The following is a 19941-nucleotide window of genomic DNA, read 5'->3' as shown; positions in this document are numbered from 1 at the left end:
TTCAAATTGATGCTGATACATTTTTTTGTGCATGTGCTCTTAATAATTCTTCCCTGACGATAACTAGATCATAGAAAAACACTATTGTATCAGCATCAATCTGAATTTAGCCAAACTCTTTTGATAGCAAGTTAACAACATGGAGTCTGTGATTGTTAGCCAAACTCTACAATGGACATGTTCAGCAGGGGGAGGGGGAGGATTAGTGTTCTGTATAAGTTTATTTATCAATTAATTCCTTTTCACACATTTAGACGTTTTTCATTACCCTAAAACTGAGAAATTTTGTCATGAAAACTGAGGAGTTTGGTGGTAATGAAAACTGATGAGTTTGGTGGTAATGAAAACTGAGGAGTTTGGTGGTAATGAAAACTGAGGAGTTTGGTGGTAATGAAAACTGAGGAGTTTGGTGGTAATGAAAACTGAGGAGTTTGGTGGTAATGAAAACTGAGGAGTTTGGTGGTAATGAAAACTGAGGAGTTTGGTGGTAATGAAAACTGAGGAGTTTGGTGGTAATGAAAACTGAGGAGTTTGGTGGTAATGAAAACTGAGGAGTTTGGTGGTAATGAAAACTGAGGAGTTTGGTGGTAATGAAAACTGAGGAGTTTGGTGGTAATGAAAACTGAGGAGTTTGGTGGTAATGAAAACTGAGGAGTTTGCTGGTAATGAAAACTGAGGAGTTTGGTGGTAATGAAAACTGAGGAGTTTGGTGGTAATGAAAACTGAGGAGTTTGGTGGTAATGAAAACTGAGGAGTTTGGTGGTAATGAAAACTGAGGAGTTTGGTGGTAATGAAAACTGAGGAGTTTGGTGGTAATGAAAACTGAGGAGTTTGGTGGTAATGAAAACTGAGGAGTTTGGTGGTAATGAAAACTGAGGAGTTTGGTGGTAATGAAAACTGAGGAGTTTGCTGGTAATGAAAACTGAGGAGTTTGGTGGTAATGAAAACTGAGGAGTTTGGTGATGAGAACAAGAAATTTGGTGGGCTTCAGAGATACCAATGGACAGAATTTAGCAATGTTCATCAGTCCTTTGCATGTTTTGTACACAGAATACTTAACACTGGTATATTTTTGTTCAAAGTCACCCAAAACAAAAAGCTGTTTGGTAACTATATATTTGGTGGACTAGGATTAGTGGTCAGAACTCTGTTGGTCTCCTGCAGGTACCATGAGGCCCACACAATGAGCTCCACTACATAATTTAGGAGCAAACCTTCATGTCCTACAGACCACAGACGAGGTAGCAGGATGCAGGAAGAATAAAAATGCAATATTTTTATGATCAATTCATGTTGTCAAAATAATGTAGAAAAAGTGTGTTACCTAAAAATGAGGCATAGCTCTCTTACATATTATATGCCAACTGAATATCATAAAGTTTCTAGCCAACCTTCCAGTTACACTCACCAACTATCTATCTATCTTATTCACAGAGTCTGGGAGTGGGTCCGAAGATGAAGGAAATAGAGTTAATATTTAATACTCAGTTGGCAGGATAACAAATAATGGTTGGAAATGAAACACTTGAGAGAAACGACAAATGAAATATATGTATCTAGGGCAAACACTGAGTACCAACCCAGACCACACACACATAAAAAATCAAAGAATAGAAATGGCATGGAGCTAAAGAATAGGAATGGGATGGAGAGCCTTTGGTAAACATCTTTTTTCAGTGATGTCATGAATAGCAACTTGCCATTCTCCCTGAAGTGAAAGGCTTACAATCATTGCATCCACCAGTTCTAACTTACACTCCACAAACTTGGCACTGCATGAAATATTTAGAGAAGAGGCTGCCGTGGCCATCCCCTGGTGGGAGCTCCAAGGAGCAGGCGTTGATGAAATGAATGAATGAATGAATGCTAATAAATGCACAAAGAGGAACAGAGAAAATAGGAGAAACAGAAAGGGCCCATCATGAATCAGAGAACAGACCAAAGTTGAAGATATTTTGATGATGAGTAAGAATATGAAAGGAGCTTGAGCAGGTTATATCAGGCATTGAATTGATAACAGATGGGCAGCCAAAGTAAGTGACAACCCAGAAACTGTAGGTCGGAGGGCCAGGTGGAGAGATGAAATTAGGGCATTCGCCAAAGGAGAATGTAATATTATCATGAGACCGAGAGAGGTGGAGAATGATAGGAAAGACATTTGTCCTGCAGTGGATCAGGAATGGGCAAAGATGATGATGATCTGTCTATACCTATGTCAATCTGTCTCTAAATATTATCACCCAAAAACACCAGCAAATGACAATTACAAAAGTTTCTAGCTACCCTCTTCTAGTGTTTCTGTCCTTCCATCCCAATCATATTGCTCTTCACAACCTCAACATGTCAGACAGAGGTATAAGTGCTAAAAGCTGTCCTCTAGCTGATGGACCTGCCTCTTCACATCCAGGTCCTTCATAGTAAATGGTACTCATTCCATGAAATACAAAAAAATCTTATTACTAATAAAAATATGCAGAGTATCAAAGGCAGTACATGTCTATTGTGTTTGGTAGAAAACATGATCATGGCTCAATGATAGTAGTGAAGACTGAATACTCCAATGTATACAACAGTAATACCTGTCATTTTCTTTATGACTAATGATTCCTCCAATACCTGTCATAATCATATCAACAGTCTACAGTAAAAATATATTACAAATGAAAAAAAACTCAAAAGTTTCAAGGTCATTTATCTGGTGTTAAGATCAGGCCGGCTATTTCTACTCAGTGTGAATAAGATATTCCACAAAGCACTGACTGCAGAATCATATGGTATGGTTCAAATTTATGAATTACACAAAGAAATCAATCTTCACTTCATTTCTTGAGAGAATTACTTGTGTACCAACTGGTGCGTATGCAAAACAAAAAAAAACATGAGTTCCATTTAAGAGAAGCAGGTATCACTGTGGTTGTGCAGCCAGGAACTTCTTTATTTCTGCCAGTAGTTCTCGTTTCACAGTGTCGGGCACAAGTTCTGTCATAAGAATGAAAAGTTTTATTAAAATGTGTAATTTCAAAGATACACTTTATTCCTACATGTAATTTCATTATGAATTAAATTAAAAGTATTAAAAACAATATCGTACCAATGAGGACAAGTTTTTTGTGTCAAAAGCAGTACTGCATAAAGCTAAGCACTAGATTGTTGGGAATTACCTGCACCTCTAAGGCTATCATGTACAGTGGCTCTGTGTCCAGCAATATTAAGAGACTGGGATAAATCTAGTTATTTCTGAAACCACTAGTTTGGGGGAAACTTTATACAATATAGCAAAAAATAAAAATTGACAAGAACCTTTCAGAAATTGACTTTTATTTTGCTCTATTTCACCTGTTTTAAACAACTAAAACCTACATTTATATAAAAATATTACTTTTAATAAGAAAAGACAACAAAATTCATTGTTTAATGCTATGAACATGCTCTCTATTGAATAAAGAAGGTGGGAGTTGGGAGTGCGTCAGCTTATTGAGAGCCCACACCACCAACGCCACCCCCCTCCGCAGCCAGCCAGACACGCAACAGCTTCCTTCAGTGATTCATTCCTCTTAATTGCAGCAGTTCATGATCAGGAAACTAAGTAAAATCCTCAGGGTTAACATGGGAGGGAGAGCCCAGTGGAACAGTGGATCAGCTGTGCACAATATAAATGACATCCCACACAACAGCTCACTCACATTGTTCTCACAGCAGCTCTTATAGTTACCCTTTAGTGAAAGAAGTAATCATGGTTGAATGAAACATTTGCAGAAAGCAATAAGAAGCAGAAGAGATGACACTGATCACACTCATATAACTATGACATCTTTGTTTACGAACAGTGGTGACCCCCCACCCATTCATTTACCTGCGCAACGACTTCTCAGGCCATCTTGACACAACTTGCCCACTCAGTCCTCCGAGCCAATGGAAATATTTTCATTAGTTCCATGGCTCTAGTCGCTAGTTATAAAACTCGAGACTTTCTATGCTATCACTAGACTTTTAATTGCTAGTAAGAAAAACAATAGTTGCAGGGCTACACTGTACATTTCTTATGGTAGCCAAGTCCTACCTCACTTCATGAGGTGTCCTCATTGGTACACCACATCTTGTCATATATTTAATGTTCTTTCATGTGTTTATTTATAAAATGTGGTAGAACCAAAAGGGAGGGCGAGTAATGTTGGCGCTTTGTTTTCGTTATTGACCTGTTTTATTTCATTTTGAATAATACTTTATACTATTGTATGGACTTTGGCAGTGGTGCCAGTAGTATCTTGACAATCTGATGCTCTGTCTCCAGTAAACAACTGTGGAAAAAGAGGCATAATTAGGATGAAGAGATTATGAGAGGATGAAAGTCAAAGAAGTTTGAGAAGTTAAAAATGAATAATTGTGTTAGGGGATATGAACACAAAAGGTGAAAGTGTGGAAACTTGGGGCTGTGGTTGCCAAGGGAGGTTTGGGAGTATACGTTAATGGGCAGTACCTCGTGAGCATCTGTGCTGAGATGGGTTTGTTCTTACCAGGGGTGTGGAGTCGGAGTCGGAGTCGGAGTCGGAGTCAAGGAGTCGAGGAGTCGGCTACTTTTGGCCGGAGTCGGAGTCGGAGTCGGAATTGGAGTCAGAGTCGGAGTCGGAGTCGGAATTGGAGTCAGAGTCGGAGTCGGAGTCGGAGTCGGTAAAAATATGAGCGACTCCGACTCCTTTACGTGCTAATTTTTTTAGTAAAGATTTCACTTCATGGAGATTCTTACAAATTGGGAGAAATTGACGTTTTGGAAGATATGTCCAATCAAACAGTCTGCGGGAATATTGGTATTTTTAATATTTTTTCATGCTTTTTATTTTGTATTTTCTTGAGGATATACCTTAAGGAAGGAGGGCGGTACATGCCGCAACAACCACCCTGACAACAGATAGTACAGGTATCCCTTTTGCCATATTTTATGGTGTTTTGCATGAGCTAATGTGTATATTTAATTCTATCATGGAGGATAATTGCTAAGTGATATCCAAGGATGGTAAAAAAATATATATATATATATATATATATATATATATATATATATATATATAATATATATATATATATATATATATATATATATATATATATATATATATATATATATATATATATATATATATATATATATATATATATATATATATATATATATATATATATATATATATATCATACTGTAAAAAAATAAAAAAATAAAAACGGAGTCAGAGTCGGAGTCGGAGTCGCAACCTTCAAATTTCCTGGAGTCGGAGTCGGAGTCGCAACATTTAAATTTACTGGAGTCGGAGTCGGAGTCGCAACATTTAAATTTACTGGAGTCGGAGTCGGAGTCGGAGTCGCAACATTTAAATTTACTGGAGTCGGAGTCGGAGTCGGAGTCGGAGTTTTGAAAATCCGACTCCACACCCCTGGTTCTTACCAAACACTTTCTAGCATAAATTGATCCACTGATATACATGGGCAAGGAGCAGGGTTACAATAATTTAAGGATTACAAAATTCCATGCATTTTCTGGATGTTTTCATGACAAAATTATGAAAATCCACGATCTAGTTTGCCAAAGTCTTAGCATACTTAAGGTAGCGATCAGACTGCTGTGACAAGCTACAGGGATGTCAATTCCTTTTATTTATCATGATGCAATGATATTGCATGCATTTATCTTGGAAACATTTTCTTCTACAAGCCTGTAAATCTATCTTGATTCATTCATGTTTCCAATGAACTTTTTCATTATGCACACAAGGGTCAACTTGTTTTACTGTGACTATTTTAACTCCCCCCTTTTTTCACTAACAGGGTAGATAACGATGATGATATGATTATGCTTTTATTCATTATTCTTTGTAAAGGATAGACCAAGAATTTTGGTTCAGAGGAAAAAACACCAAGTTACCGAGGAAGGGATTTAAAAGTGGAAGGTTGTATCTTCTTGAGGAGGCAGTGTCTGAGTGGTCAGTGTGCAGGTGCGATGTCCTGGAGGACCCAGGTTCAAGTTCTGCTAGCCGCTACAAGCTGACAATTTTCAGCCATCACCGAGTGCCCTAAGGCTATCAACATGCTATCCTGATGACCAACTATCAACCCAGACTCTAGCAAACAAAAGCGAATCAAGTGGAGTTCTGGGGAGCAGCATGAGTCGAGCAAGAATGGTGCCTAAATAAAATACTTCTGTGCCACTAACAAGCTTGGACCAACCAAGAGGCCCCATCATGAAAGTCTACCACTGCTATAGACCAAAATACATAAAAAAATTGACAAGAGGAAACACAGAGTCATTAATATTACAAAGTTAAAAGCACCTCACTAAAACTTACGTCTCCCTTTTGGTGTTATTTCTTTGACCAAATCATCCACAGTTACTTTGGGGAGGCCTCGTTCCCGAACAATTTCCTTGGCATGTTCCTGGAAAAAAATATTGAAACTTCAGCCTTTGTAGAAGAAAACATCTCATCATGATGCACTCAGTGAAAAGAGGTAAACTCTCATAACAGTAAATTAAAATGTTCAACTGTAAGCAACTTAGATAAGGACACCGTTTACTTCAATAGGATTGCCAACATATCATGTGAAGTGCATGCTGACACCAGCACTTTCAATTACTTCTATTCTGAGGAAACATATTCCCAAGTGTGAATTAAATGGTTATCATGGAGCAGAGCCTCAACATGTAAGCCAGCTATCAATTTCAGTAATAATCCGAGCTTATCAAAATCCACCCCAACCATAACTACATATTTAAGTGACCTTATTTTGGGAAAGGTCCATATATCTCAATTAGATGAATTAACTATTTGTTTCTGATGAGTTTTAATGTGCATTTGATTGATATGATATTCATTTACACTGGAAATCAGCATTTTCTTATTTTCACTCTCTCCCACTTAGCTACCCCCAGTAACAGGAACCCCTCACTATTCAACAGGGATGTGCACCATAAAAAGTGGTTGAATAACAAAATATTCAATTATATAATGAACCATTTTTTTCCATAGGATTACGTTTGGAGGGTTAGGTTCCTGACTACCTGCCTGACCCAAGATAAATATAGCAAAAGCTCAGTTAACCACATCTACATTACCCACATCCCGGCATGGGGACTCCGATCCACAAACCTATCACCATCACGAGGTGCAGTAAAGTCATGGAAATTATTTAGACCAGACTGAGGTATACAAAACTCTAGACTTTAGAGCATTTTATATTAGACTATAATGAGAATAACATCATTAGTATCAGTAGATTCCTGTAGAGTTTAAGAGCTTTATATATTAGACTGTTATAGATAGTAGTACAGACTTTAGAGCATTTTATATTAGATTGTAATGAGAATAACAACATTAATATAAATATTTATAGTGAGTGGTGAGCCGTGACAGTGACAAGGCGTGTGCCGCACAGGCTTCGTGTGGGATTCGCAGTGTTGACGATGGCTGCTAGACACAAGATTAGGGACGTGAAAGATTAATGTTACCTCTGTGAAGACTTTACAGGCGATGCGTGATGCATCGAAATGGATCAGATGTTGTTTGTGTCCCAAATGGTGCCATATAAAATGTGCTTTAATGGGTGGAATCAAGCAAGAGAACCTACACAAGATCAACTGGATTTGTACACCGTGCCTGACTCGAGCATCTCTTGCTACTGGCATAGTTGAAAAATTGGAAGAATTTAAGCAGGAATTATCTAAGGAAATATCAGGGGTAAAGGAAGAAGTTGAGTCTCGAGCTATGAGTGTGAGAGAAGAGCTTGGAGATGTGGCTGAGGCGTTGCAGCCCGCTGAGCTTGCTGATTCAGCGGGTGCAAGCTGGGCTGAGGTCACCAAGCACAGGAGGAAAGTTAAGAAAAACCTAATTGTTGTTAGGGCCTCTGAACAAGATAAAAAGGCTACAGAGTTAAAAAGTGAAGTTTCTCAGGCATTACAAGGCATTCAGATTACCGATTCAAGACTCACCAATGGAGGTAATATTGTAATGAACTTTGATGATGAGAACTTGAGGAATGAAACAGCTCAAAAACTGAAGTCTGTTGAGCAAATTAGTACCAAGAGTGTTGGAAAGATGAAACCAAAGATTATGATATGCAATGTGCATAAAGAGGAGACCAAGGAAAAAAAAAAGACCATCTTAGACCGTAATGAGTTCTTACACAATTGAGGGTGTTGAGAATAAGATTGAGCTAATTTTTAATAAGCCTGCAACTGGTGGTACAATGCATTACATTTTGAGGTGTGACCCAACTGTGAGAGAGCTGATTCACAAGAATCACAACAAGCTAAAATTAGAATGAGGAATATACACAGTGAGAGACAGATACCATGCAATTATATGCTATCATTGTCAGAGATATGGCCATCTTGAAGCCAACTGTACTGCTAAGAGCAATGGAGAAGCCCCCAAATGTTTCAAATGCGCTGGCAATCATAAATCAAAGGATTGCTCCATGGCTGAGAAGAAATGCATAAATCGTGAGGTACAAGAAGCCTGAAATCAACCATTCAGCGAATGACCAGTATTGTGAAGTTCTCCAGATTGAAACTGAGAGAATTCATAACATAACCGATCATGGCTATTAATTAGTGTTTGTACTCAAAGATAAATAGTGTGTGATAAATATTCAGTGCAGTGGAAATAATCGTTGGATATTTAATTGTGATACTATAACGAAAATATCAGACATGAAAACTGAACCAATTAATATTTGTGATAGTATTTATGAAAGCAATTGAGACACTCACTCACTCACTATGATGTTTGAGAATAAGTGCATCGAGGATTATTACTGAGGCTAATATTGTAATTGTTGACGGCCCTCATAGAGTACTGCATCAGCAGTGGAGCAGGGCCTGAAACCTCATCAACAGTAAACAGTAAACTTTAGAGCTTTTTATATTAGATTGTAATAGTTAGTAGTATAGACTTTAGAACATTTTATATTAGACTGTAATGAGAATAACAACACTAAAATAAGATTCCAAACATAAACTAACAAAGTATTGAAGGAAGAAGGCAAGAGGTAAGGATAGCCATACTGATATATCAGGAACTAAAATCTGGAAAAATATAAATTATAAAAAAATTGAAAGAAAAATTGTGGTAAAGAAAAAAGAATAGATACATTTGAAAAGAAAAAAATATATAGCAACCCAAAATAGTTTAGCATACTTTATTGCAATATACAAAAGCACAGCACAAAATATTAAATGGAAGTAGAAGCCGATACAAAGTTATATCACATGCCTACTACTGAACTAGACTGGGTAGATTAATATTTAGGTTAATATTTCGGCAGCGATATGTTATTATCCATTAGGATAAGGATAGGTTCTGTTAGCTTATAAGTAGTTTTCAACTGATTAGGCAGCAACAGGTTACTATTCTAGCAACCATTACTTACTATCGAGTAAATTAAGGTGGAGTTCTGCTAGTTTATAAAAATTTCAACTAATTAAGCAGCAATAGGTTACAGGTTTAGTGATCAGATTACTCTCCATATGCTGTTCATAAAAATCAATTATTAACCATTTGCACCATCATATTGTAGCTCAAGGGCAGGTATAATTTCATACTTTTACTATTATACGGGCAATAATGGTAATGAGGTAAAGTTGGGGGGGAAATGCTAAAGTTGTGCATGGCCTCAGCGCTCATTTCTGCCACATTGGCAACTGAGCCTTAAACAGGAAATACCTCATTATCCAATGACACAAGGCCAGTATGAAATCTGAGCTATATACCACAGTTACCTTCTCAGGTACCCACTTATTGACCAGCCCAGTGGGAGGATGGGTAGTGGAGCAAAACTACATATTTTCCCAATAACATGGGAAATAAGATTTGCTATTTTGAAGTCTGACAAAGTTTAATGGCATCTCAACTTTATTACAAAGTATAATTGGCAAGTGTGTAGTATAGCTCTGCCACCTCAAATTACAATATATACCTTCATATTAAGGTTAAGGGGTGAAAACACATGCCCCAAAACCATAATAAAAATTCACACATTGATGAAACCCTGGGTGATGTAACTTACTTGGGTACGGTTCAGAACGGGAAGAATAATCATACCTTCATACAGTATCATACTTGGAGAAATATATCGAACCGCACGTACAGCCCTGACAATGGATCGCAGCCGCCGCCCCTACTGTCACCTACGCAAGCAACCCTGACATGGTCATGTTAGGTTTGCATAGTTTAGATTGGCTTCTAATCATGTGCGCCTCCACATTATGATTAAAGAATATGTTTATTTGCCCCTTAACCATAATGAAGGCTTATTGTGCAACCCAGACTCCTCACCTTCAGTTCGTCCCTCCAGCCACACTCTGTCAGTCGTTCCCTCAACATATCCTTCAGTCGTTCCTTCTCTCCAGTTTCAACCAATTTCTGGTTGATGGAATTCTTCAACTGCGTGCTTCTGTCCGCCATGGCTGCTTCGGAAAGTCCTTGGACACGCCTGCTGAGTGTTGTTAGCGGGCTGTTTGTTTACAGGTCGCCGAGGCAGTGTGGCCAGCCTTGCCAACGGCTCCTAGATTTCTTGTATGAATAAGTAACTTGCTTCTCTGACAGTCCCATCTAAGTGTATCCCTTATACCTTTAATACTTGGTTACAATGCCTTCCGGACAATTTCATCAGCCAGATTTTATTTTCCATGTGATTTCCATATTTCATTTTTTTCATGACAATATTCAACATGTCGATCTTATTGAGCTAAGCTCTACTTAAAAGATACTTATTTGCGAAGTTGACCTCATTTGAATCATATCAAGCCCCACATCTTCGATTCCACTGTAAAATTAAGTTATTTATATGCATCTGGTTTGGCTAATTTTCGCAGTCTGGATTAATAGTCTTCTGCAGAATCACTCAAAATCACAACATCGTCCGCGTACAACACACACAACTTGTCCTTTTCAACTTCTCCCTTGTTGTTTACCTGCAACAATAAACTATCAATCAATCAATCAATCAACTTTCACTCCTGCATTCATTCTTTTCATCCTAACATGCCAGCCCTCTCCTCGAGCTTGAACTTGATGAGTTGTGCACCACATAATTATCAAGTTCAAGCTCGAGGAGAGGGCTGGCAGGAAAATAAAATGTCTGATGAAATTGTCTGGAAGGCGTTGTAACCAAGTATTAAAGGTATAAGGGATACATCTGGATGGGACTGTTAGAGAAGCAAGTTACTTTTCATACAGGAGAGACACTATGAAACGCCAGAATTTTTCTTTACTACACTCCAACACGACCACTGCGTGTAACGAAACACGATAAATTAATCCAGACAAGAAAAAGTTTTGCCGGTGCCGGGTATCGAACCTGCGACCAGCGAGACGGGAGCCACTCCTTAATCACTCGGCCAGAGGTACCCCTATCGCAAAGTGAATTATGGTAGGCTCGCCCATCAGGCAAGTCAGCTGCACTACAACTAGACATAATGGACGTTCATGGAGGCGTAACGAGGAAGCTGTATGCCAAACCACCTTATGTGAAAACAGACAAATGATTATAAAAAATCTTGAGTAATGAAACTAAACTGAAGGTATTGAAATGTGATTTGGGCAAAATTACCTTTCATTTGTAATAGAGATGAACTGTGAATTTTGCTGGCTTAATTGGAGTGGTGTGGCTATCTTTTTCATGTCTAAAGGTGATAAAGATCACCCAAGTTAAGACAGCTAAGACCATATAGCTCTGGTAGGCTTACAAGAGCACTATCTCTCCATTAAGCTGCTGAGTCAAGACTGAACTCCTAAACACTGCTGCAAGACCAGCACTATATTGAGCCCCCAACCCCTTCTTTCCATGTCACATGGTGTGGCACTAAGGAAATATCCCTATCCTTAATTGCAGAGGAATATGGGGCCTTTACATGTAATATCTACCAATATTTCATACTGCAAATAATACATAGGGTGAATAAGATAGGATAGGAATGGATAGGATTCTAAAGTTGACAATAAAAGTATCAAATCATTTGATCAAGTTCTAGATCTCTCACATCTTCACATTCCTTTACACAGGAAGATGACCCCTTCATCCAACGAATAATCATTTTTTGCCTCACGATTTACAACCTTCATAGTCTTTAATTTCATCTTCCTGGAATAATTATACTCTTTAGTAAACTATCTCATACTTACATACACCTCTCTCTGATCACAACAGAATGGTGTTATATAGTTATTGGCACACAACCAATACACACTGGCCACCAGGCCCTTCTCATTGCATCCTCCCACCTTATGGAAACTTAAACATTACATCTTTGCTGACACACAATTCAACGACATGAATCCAATCACATGCATAAGTGAAATTAATATAAAATTTATTTATACAAAAACAGTACAGAGAAGGCAAGAAATCACAGTACACGGAATGTCTTTACGGAAGACAGTCAAGAAAAATCCCATAGGTAGTAGCTTATCCTGGTCAAACAAATTTTATTACTAAACAGAAGTAAAACTTCAATGGAATAATTATATACATTGTCCTATTTGTTGAGAAAAAAAAAAGTAATATTTTTGTATCAATGCTAATTGGAAAATATTTTAACGATACAACTATTATCACAATTAATAAGGCACATAATTATATGATTGTTATAATGCAAACTTGATAGAATATGCTGAGGGCAAAAGCACAACCAGGTTTTATACTTAACTAAAATGCAGATCTTGAACAATTATTTGGTGTCTGAAAGTGAAAATTGATCTAGTTTCAAGTGAATATATGTACAGTAAGCAAATAAAATTCTGAATTTTCTTCCACAATTGCAAAATTACACAATGCAGGCACGACAGCCTGAGGCTACAAAACCAAACAAACCTGAAGCACCTCTTAACAAGCATACTTAGTAATTGGTGAATATATAGTTACATATTGCCAACCTCTTGAGAACAGCATTGACCTCTGTAGGCAGAGCCCACAGTACTGGAATACTTAGTTTGCAGCTTTTAAAATAAAATTCCTCACCTAGGCCCTTAGGCTTATCATCCATGTGAGCATAGCATGAATAAATAAATATCATGCACTGAGACTAGATCCACCTCTTTAACATCCAACTCAAACCACCCCACATGCCATTCCAAAACCACATACCAGTTACTGCATCTGCATTCTCAATCTGTATGCAAGTGAAGCCAACCTTCAGACCTGCCAGCCTTAGAAAATGCACATGCAGCAGATACATGATTTCAATCCATATCGAATGACTAAAACTACTAGTGACTAATCCATTTAGATTTCTCAAATTCTGACTTCCCCATATTAAAACCACCATATAATTTCTAAACATATGCTAAAAGTTACTTGTACTCACACTTCTATTTGTTTTTTTACCAATAAGTCTAGAATTTCTTGTGGTTGGCCCTGCCCTTGCATGTGGCACAGCAGGAACACTAACAGGTGCCACACCAGCCAGCACACCAGATGCCACAGCCACAAGGGTTGATGCCACTGATGGAGTTAAATTCTGGAGGCATTTTGCCGCTTCCTTCAACTGACGGGACAATATGTCATTCTTTAGTCTCTCGGCATTGAGTTCACGACGAAGCTGTGCTCTTGACATGCCAGTGGGTGGACAGAGGGTTGGATGATGGACTAACTGGGATGCCGTTGGCCGGGCTGCTGGGTCAGCTTGTACCATCTGCTTCAGTAACATCTGCAGGTCAAGGCTGTACCCTGGGAGAGGCTGGAGCTCCCCGTTACGTATTGCATGCCACTCGTCTCCATTGAGAGGCAAGGGCTCGCCTCTCGCTGCCTCATAAAGGGTGAGGCCAAGGGCAAATATGTCTGCCTTGGGCAGGTGAGAAAAGTCCTCCTGAAGAATTTCTCGGGGTAGATATCTGCAATCGCCTTCCTCTACTTGTGGGTTGACTACTGACGTGACGTGTCCTAAGTCACCTGGAAAACAGAATATTTTAATAAGACTAAGTCTTCCTGAGAATGGCCACTGTTTATGATTCATAAATCTTTAACAATGTACCCAAGTCATTGCAAACTATGTGTGGTACAGTCAGCTTCATTGCTCCTAAAATACAATATTTTGAGTTAAAAAAAAAATATATATATATATAATATATATATATATATATATATATATATATATATATATATATATATATATATATATATATATATATATATATATATATATATATATATATATATATATATATATATATATATATATATATATATATATATATATATATATATATATATATATATATATATATATATATATATATATATATATATATATATATATATATATATATATATATATATATATATATATATATATATATATATATATATATATATATATATAAATAAACACAGTACCCCCTTCTTCAATAAACATGTTGAGAACCTTTCATGAGATGTGCAGTTTCCAGACTAATCTAACCTACTCCCACCAGAGTTTTGTTCAGCCTAACCCTATTCTACCCTTCTAGCTTCCACTGTAAAAATTAACTTGCTATGTTGCAATGCAATTTCTGCCACATACTACCACATCATTAGGCTATCCAGTGAATTAGGTATATATGAAATGATGGAAGAGTTCTACAGCAGTAGGAAGAAGCTATAATATAAGTGATGCCATCCTTAAGGTTATAAAGAGCCTTGAAAGGAAAGGATACAGTTGAGCAAATGATTTTACAATCTTCAGTGAAAGTGCCAAGTAAACTAGAATGGAAAACTATCTTGGAAGTTTATGAATAAAAAATGGAGGTGATCGTTATGGAATAAATTTTATGTAAGCACTACATGCAATGAGTTAGAAGCATAGGTAAAAAGGGATCTTGGAAGAAGTATGCTTGACAGGAAATAACTAAGGATAGAAAAGATGGAAAAACTACCCTATAACAATCATAGCTTACACCTCAACAATATGGTAGTTAGGTGAGGTACAAAACACAAGGATATGTGTGATGAAGCTTAATTGAAAAACAGTATGTGATGTAACAAGATATGGTGAAATGAGGTTCAAGTGTGTGTGTTTGTGGAGGGGTCTGGTACAGCAGTGGATGAAAAGCAATGTGCTGTGGGAAGGCAAGTAAATGATAATGTAAAATGAGTTAAATGATAGGTCACATAATGAAAAGGGAAGAGGGTAAGTAGTAAGAACACTGAAATGACGTCAAAGAAAAAGCAAATAGTATATACATGGACTGTGATCAGAAGGATTTAAGTATGAGCAAGGATAGCTAGATACCTATCTGACATGGCCACCAATACAGGAAAGGCCTTCAATGAAGGTACAGGAGCTATCTATAAATGGAAACATGCATCACTGGACTAGGTAACACAGTGCATCAGACATTCAAGGTGCCCAGAGGTATAACAGTTGAATGAAAGCCCTTTCTTTCTCTGCCTAATTAAGTACATTTATCTGTTAGTTTCTAAGAATTTTTTGTGGCAAGTCATTTTGGAAAGGCCCTTTAATAAGACCACTGCAACACCTTTTTTCCTTGCTCTAATAACCCTTATGACTCACAATCTCACAGTAAAGATACTTAACTTTTAAAACAGAACACCAGGCATTAATTCATATTTCTTACTTATGATAAGAAAACCTAAAAATAAAAAATAAAAAGGTCATGATCACTAACCTATTTTATAAGTGACCTCCTCCTCCTCTTCCACATGTTCTTCCTCAAACCCATCATCAGCAGACTCTTCTCCTTGTAAATTGATCTTCTGTTCCCGGGAGATGAAGATGTTGGCAGGCTTGATATCCATGTGTACCAGCTGGAGAGAGTGGATGTATCTGTGCAAACAAGACATTATTAATATCACTTCATTTCACATGGATAATTCTCTACAAATATAATTGAAATTGTTTGTTTAGGTTAAATAGTGAAAGGCTGGTGCAGAAAGCTTATGTAAGGGTTAAAAGTAAAACATTAAAAAAATAGTAATATAAACAAATAGTGTGTACATCAACTTATAAAGTAGTAGACCACCACACCATCCTTCCCTCCCTACCAAAAAAGGAGCATGTTTATAAGATGACTTCTCCATTCTTTCAAAATACAAACATTTCATGAAGTCATATCATTAAGATAGAGCCTCATTCTTTATATATAGCATTCATTGCTGAATACAGTCAGAAAGTTAAGTTCTATTGAAGGGTAAGACAAGAGATACCTTTGGTTGATGATAATATAGATTATTTTAAATACTTACTTCAAACCTTTGACAACATGTAACAGAACTTGTTTGAGCGTGTGTTCATTCAGTTTTCTTTCTTGTTTGTTCGCCATTACATCTGCCAGAGATCCTCCATTACAATACTCATTTTGAATAATCATATGATTATTTTCAGCCCACGCAGAGTAGTACCGCACCACGTACGGATGTTTGCCTAACACTGCATGGGCATAGACTTCATTCAAGGCTATCCTCCTGAAACAATAAAATCATGTTAAAGTAAACAAACTAAATACACATAACATAAATTTTGTAATTCCTACATTATGCAGCTTTTATGGCCTGTCTACAACTATAAAATTAATGGGGCAAACCAGTCTGTTGGCAGCAAACAAAATAAGAATGCATTGCTAATTCTGTAATGACTAACATTCAATCATTCTGCATTCCATGCTAACAAAAAATGCTCACATTATATTCATCAGGTAGAATATAATGTTTCCATCAAATAACCATGTTTTTAAAACAAACATACCAAAAGCAATGAAGCTATATTGTAACTAAAAAAGAATACAGTATACTCATACTCACTCATTGATAGAGCCAGCAACTGGTTTGAGAGACTTCTTGATCGCATATATGCAACCATCCAGTCGGTGGCGACACTTGTACACTCCACCAAACTCGCCTTGGCCAATTTGTTCGAGTTCTAAAAATTCATGGTGGTATCTTGAAACATTTGCTTCATGAATAGCTAATCTCTTAGTAGGCCGCCCAGCTTCATCTTCACACTCTTCACAAGAGTCATTACAACACGATTCTTCCAGGCTCAGGTCCATATTCTCGGGCATTTGGGTCACTCTGAAATTAAATATAAATACATCGTTGTAGACAGCAGGCTATGAAACAATTAGAATTATTAAAAGAGGGGGTGGCCTTGAAGACTGTACTATTAGTTTAGTCTATAAATTAAATTCAACAGTACACACACACACACACACAATTTACTGCATTATGAAGGTGCATATCACAATAATGTTAGTGTAACATCATCCATACATACTTGTTTATTATGTGGACATTGGCTTCTTGTGGCTTCTCTGTGTCGCTCATCAAACTGCCTCTGTCCTTACACCTGAGAGAAAAATAGATATAGTATGCACCTTCATAATACTACCTAAATAGCAATTATTTTACACACAAAGCAGTTTTTAGATGGAAAACCAATATATACAAGTAGTACTAGCAAGCTAAACAAAGACCTCCAAGAAAGAAGTAACTGATCCCATCATAATACAAAACAGTAAAATGATCACTATGCATTTTTTTTCCATAAAAATCAAGTAAAGATCAACAAAGATGTCTACATAAGCCAGTCTAATGCTAAACATAAACAGTACAAGGATAATTGACTTTTTTAAATGGATGCCAATAAATTTAAATACAACAAAACTAAACGTAACAATAAGAAATTGGAAGTTGATGCTGCACTGGAAAGTACTGAGGTTTTTTTTCCCGTCCTACACGAACAAGGCAACACCAACAAAAAGTGTCAGCTTAGTGTGGTGTAACTATTATTCTTATTTTGTCAATTAAGGTGTAGGAGGTCCAGGGATGCTGACGATTCGGAGCCGCTAGACCTTGTACAGGCACCCGTCGTGAGGGGGGGAGGAACATCACGATCAAATTCAATAGCAAAAAAGGCAATGTGTCAAGTTTAATTTACGCGTGTAGTATAACTTCCGTAACCCGCCGGTACTGGTCAAATCTGCCGCGCCTAGCAACTAGTCTGGCTGGGCGCCCCGCCGCTGCCAGCCCACCCGGTAACTATCCACCACAGCATTTATTGGTCCTATACTTGGCTGGCCCCGATGTACTGACACTCAACCACTACAATATAATAAATACAAATAATCGGTACATAAAACTCTGAAAATATCCGGGAAATCCAAAAAGTTAGTAATTCCGCGGCTGGCATATGGCAACTCAAAATGGCTGAGGGAGGGAAGGGAAGGGGGAAGGAGGGATGAAAACAGCCACCTCACTATTTTATCAGTGCAGTAGGCAGCGTCGTCAGGGTTACTGTAAGTTAAAATGTGTGTGATTCCGATACACGCAAGACATAGGTATATTTAGTTACACAGTTAAGAGAAAGTTGATAAGTAAATGATGTAGGGCTGCATATTATTCACTGCACATGATAGCCCACCTACTAGCTCGTTTCCAGTAATCGCACACACTTCATGGCTCACGTGGAAATAAATTAGAATCGCCCACCTACTAGCTCGTTTCCAGTAACCACATACACTTCATGACTCACGTGGAAATAAATAAATTAGAATCGGTAACTGAATAAGGATTAAATGAGTGGGAGAAAAGTACAGCTTGGGCACTATATATTATAAGCGTCATTACTTAAGTGGGAAAATAAAAACTAGTCACGAGGTTCCCCTGTCGTAAAGCAGCCCCAGCCCTCCACTTACCCGGTGGGTGTGCTTAATCCTCTCTTCGACCGTGTCCGTTTTCTTGACAGCATCATCCCCGTCGGCGTGAATGGGTTGATATTGGCGACCTCCTTGGCAGAACACTTTCCCTGGTGCTGCTCCTTCGTCTGCTGCCCCGCTGACGGAGGCGAGGGCGTTGCATGGCTGGCGGGGGGCACCTGTGTTCTTTGTCGAACTAGGGAGAACCTGGACCTAGTGGCTGCTGATCGGCATGAAGATTCTGTCGTGCTTTTTTGTATTATTGTCTTTGGTGTTGCTGGGGAATCGAAGAGCCGCAAGGCACGAATCTTCTTGTAGGGCGGGGAATCGACAGCCTGGGAAGCCACCTCACTGTCGGGCCTGACGGCAGGTCTGGGAGGCTTCCTAGGGCTGAAGAGCCTCGCCGGGGACGGAGTCGGGGGCATGGCAGTGCTGAAGTCGTCCCCTGACAAGTCACCATCATCACAGCCCGAGCTCAACGTGCGGAAAGAACTTCCTTCCTCGTCGTCACAACTATCAAAGTCCAGCTTCATTGACACATCCATGTTCCTCACTTCACTAATGTTACGGCTTTGGAAGCACACATAACAAGGCAGGGCACCTATACCATAGACGAGCGGAGACTACCACAACACTAAACACGCGTCCGCTCTCCACCACCACATCATCTCAACTCAAAATGGAAGCCGCTAACGCAAAGGATTTTGGGAACAGCGTCTCCACCAACCACGAGCTAGGGACGTTACTACGGCCAATGAGCGCGAGGCGTTCTCCCGTGACGTCACCGGCCCCCGTGTGGCTGGTCCCGCCAAATCCCAGCTGATCCCAGTCACGTGATAGAGGCTCATGTTTCCTAGTGGAGAATTTTCACCTCTATTTCACGCTTACTGCAATAATGTTAGCAATTGACAACATTATCGGAACCTTATTATACATCACCCATAAGCTGTACCTGTCCTGTACACATTTGGTGTGGGTAAGGAGAATATCACGCCTCAATTAACTGCAACAGCACGTGGCCCAGTTTGTTTTGCGGGAAACCCATCCTGATTCACCTCAACGATCATAGGGTGGAACAATATTGCCGCCTGTGTGTACGCATTTCTCCTTCCCACTAGCTGATAAATACTGAATTTCAGTGTGTAGCCTACCTCCACTCCTTACTCATGACTTATTAGAAGAACGGGTATTTGACTGTCACTGAAGGTATTGCATGGGATGGACACACTGGCTAAATTACTTAATTGCAATGCAGACGACAGCTTACTAT

General features: G+C 38.4%; 2 protein-coding genes across 3 annotated transcripts; both read right to left on the bottom strand.

Moving 5' to 3' along the window:
* Nucleotides 1-1274: 1274 nt before the first annotated feature.
* LOC126998966 (transcription and mRNA export factor ENY2-like) lies at nucleotides 1275-10534 on the bottom strand. The gene is made up of 3 exons (XM_050861265.1): nucleotides 10320-10534; nucleotides 6336-6423; nucleotides 1275-2979 (listed from the first exon to the last, which is right to left on the bottom strand). The coding sequence occupies exons 1-3, from the start codon at nucleotides 10446-10448 to the stop codon at nucleotides 2906-2908; spliced, it is 291 nt and encodes a 96-aa protein (XP_050717222.1). The 5' UTR covers nucleotides 10449-10534; the 3' UTR covers nucleotides 1275-2905.
* A 1804-nt stretch (nucleotides 10535-12338) lies between these two features.
* LOC126998961 (wee1-like protein kinase) lies at nucleotides 12339-19929 on the bottom strand. 2 transcript variants are annotated; one of them, XM_050861254.1, is made up of 6 exons: nucleotides 18672-19848; nucleotides 17252-17323; nucleotides 16780-17049; nucleotides 16225-16443; nucleotides 15648-15805; nucleotides 12339-13932 (listed from the first exon to the last, which is right to left on the bottom strand). In XM_050861254.1, exons 1-6 carry the CDS (start codon nucleotides 19214-19216, stop codon nucleotides 13328-13330), a joined length of 1869 nt encoding a protein of 622 aa, XP_050717211.1. In that variant the 5' UTR covers nucleotides 19217-19848; the 3' UTR covers nucleotides 12339-13327. The 2 variants fall into 2 exon arrangements, with proteins under 2 accessions (XP_050717211.1, XP_050717212.1); XM_050861255.1 differs by lacking the exon at nucleotides 17252-17323 and having other exon boundaries at nucleotides 18672-19929.
* Nucleotides 19930-19941: the final 12 nt, after the last annotated feature.

The sequence above is a fragment of the Eriocheir sinensis genome, chromosome 15, assembly GCF_024679095.1.
Source record: "Eriocheir sinensis breed Jianghai 21 chromosome 15, ASM2467909v1, whole genome shotgun sequence".
NCBI lineage: Eukaryota > Metazoa > Arthropoda > Malacostraca > Decapoda > Varunidae > Eriocheir > Eriocheir sinensis.
The sequence above is the reverse complement of the archived record's forward strand: the minus strand, read 5'-3'. Positions and strand labels throughout refer to the sequence as shown.

What these genes read in the sequence shown, in the direction of transcription:
- LOC126998961 (XM_050861254.1), bottom strand. Translation starts at nt 19,216, where the DNA reads ATGGATGTGTCAATGAAGCTGGACTTTGATAGTTGTGACGACGAGGAA. An exon ending in GGATTAAGCACACCCACCGG is followed by an intron (nt 17,324 to 18,671) that starts GTAAGTGGAGGG and finishes TTTTTCTCTCAG; the next exon opens with GTGTAAGGACAGAGGCAGTT. An exon ending in GTTGCTGGCTCTATCAATGA is followed by an intron (nt 16,444 to 16,779) that starts GTGAGTATGAGT and finishes TTATTGTTTCAG; the next exon opens with GAGGATAGCCTTGAATGAAG.
- LOC126998966 (XM_050861265.1), bottom strand. Translation starts at nt 10,448, where the DNA reads ATGGCGGACAGAAGCACGCAGTTGAAGAATTCCATCAACCAGAAATTG. An exon ending in GCTGGAGGGACGAACTGAAG is followed by an intron (nt 6,424 to 10,319) that starts GTGAGGAGTCTG and finishes ATTTTTTTCCAG; the next exon opens with GAACATGCCAAGGAAATTGT. An exon ending in AATAACACCAAAAGGGAGAC is followed by an intron (nt 2,980 to 6,335) that starts GTAAGTTTTAGT and finishes TTCTTATGACAG; the next exon opens with AACTTGTGCCCGACACTGTG.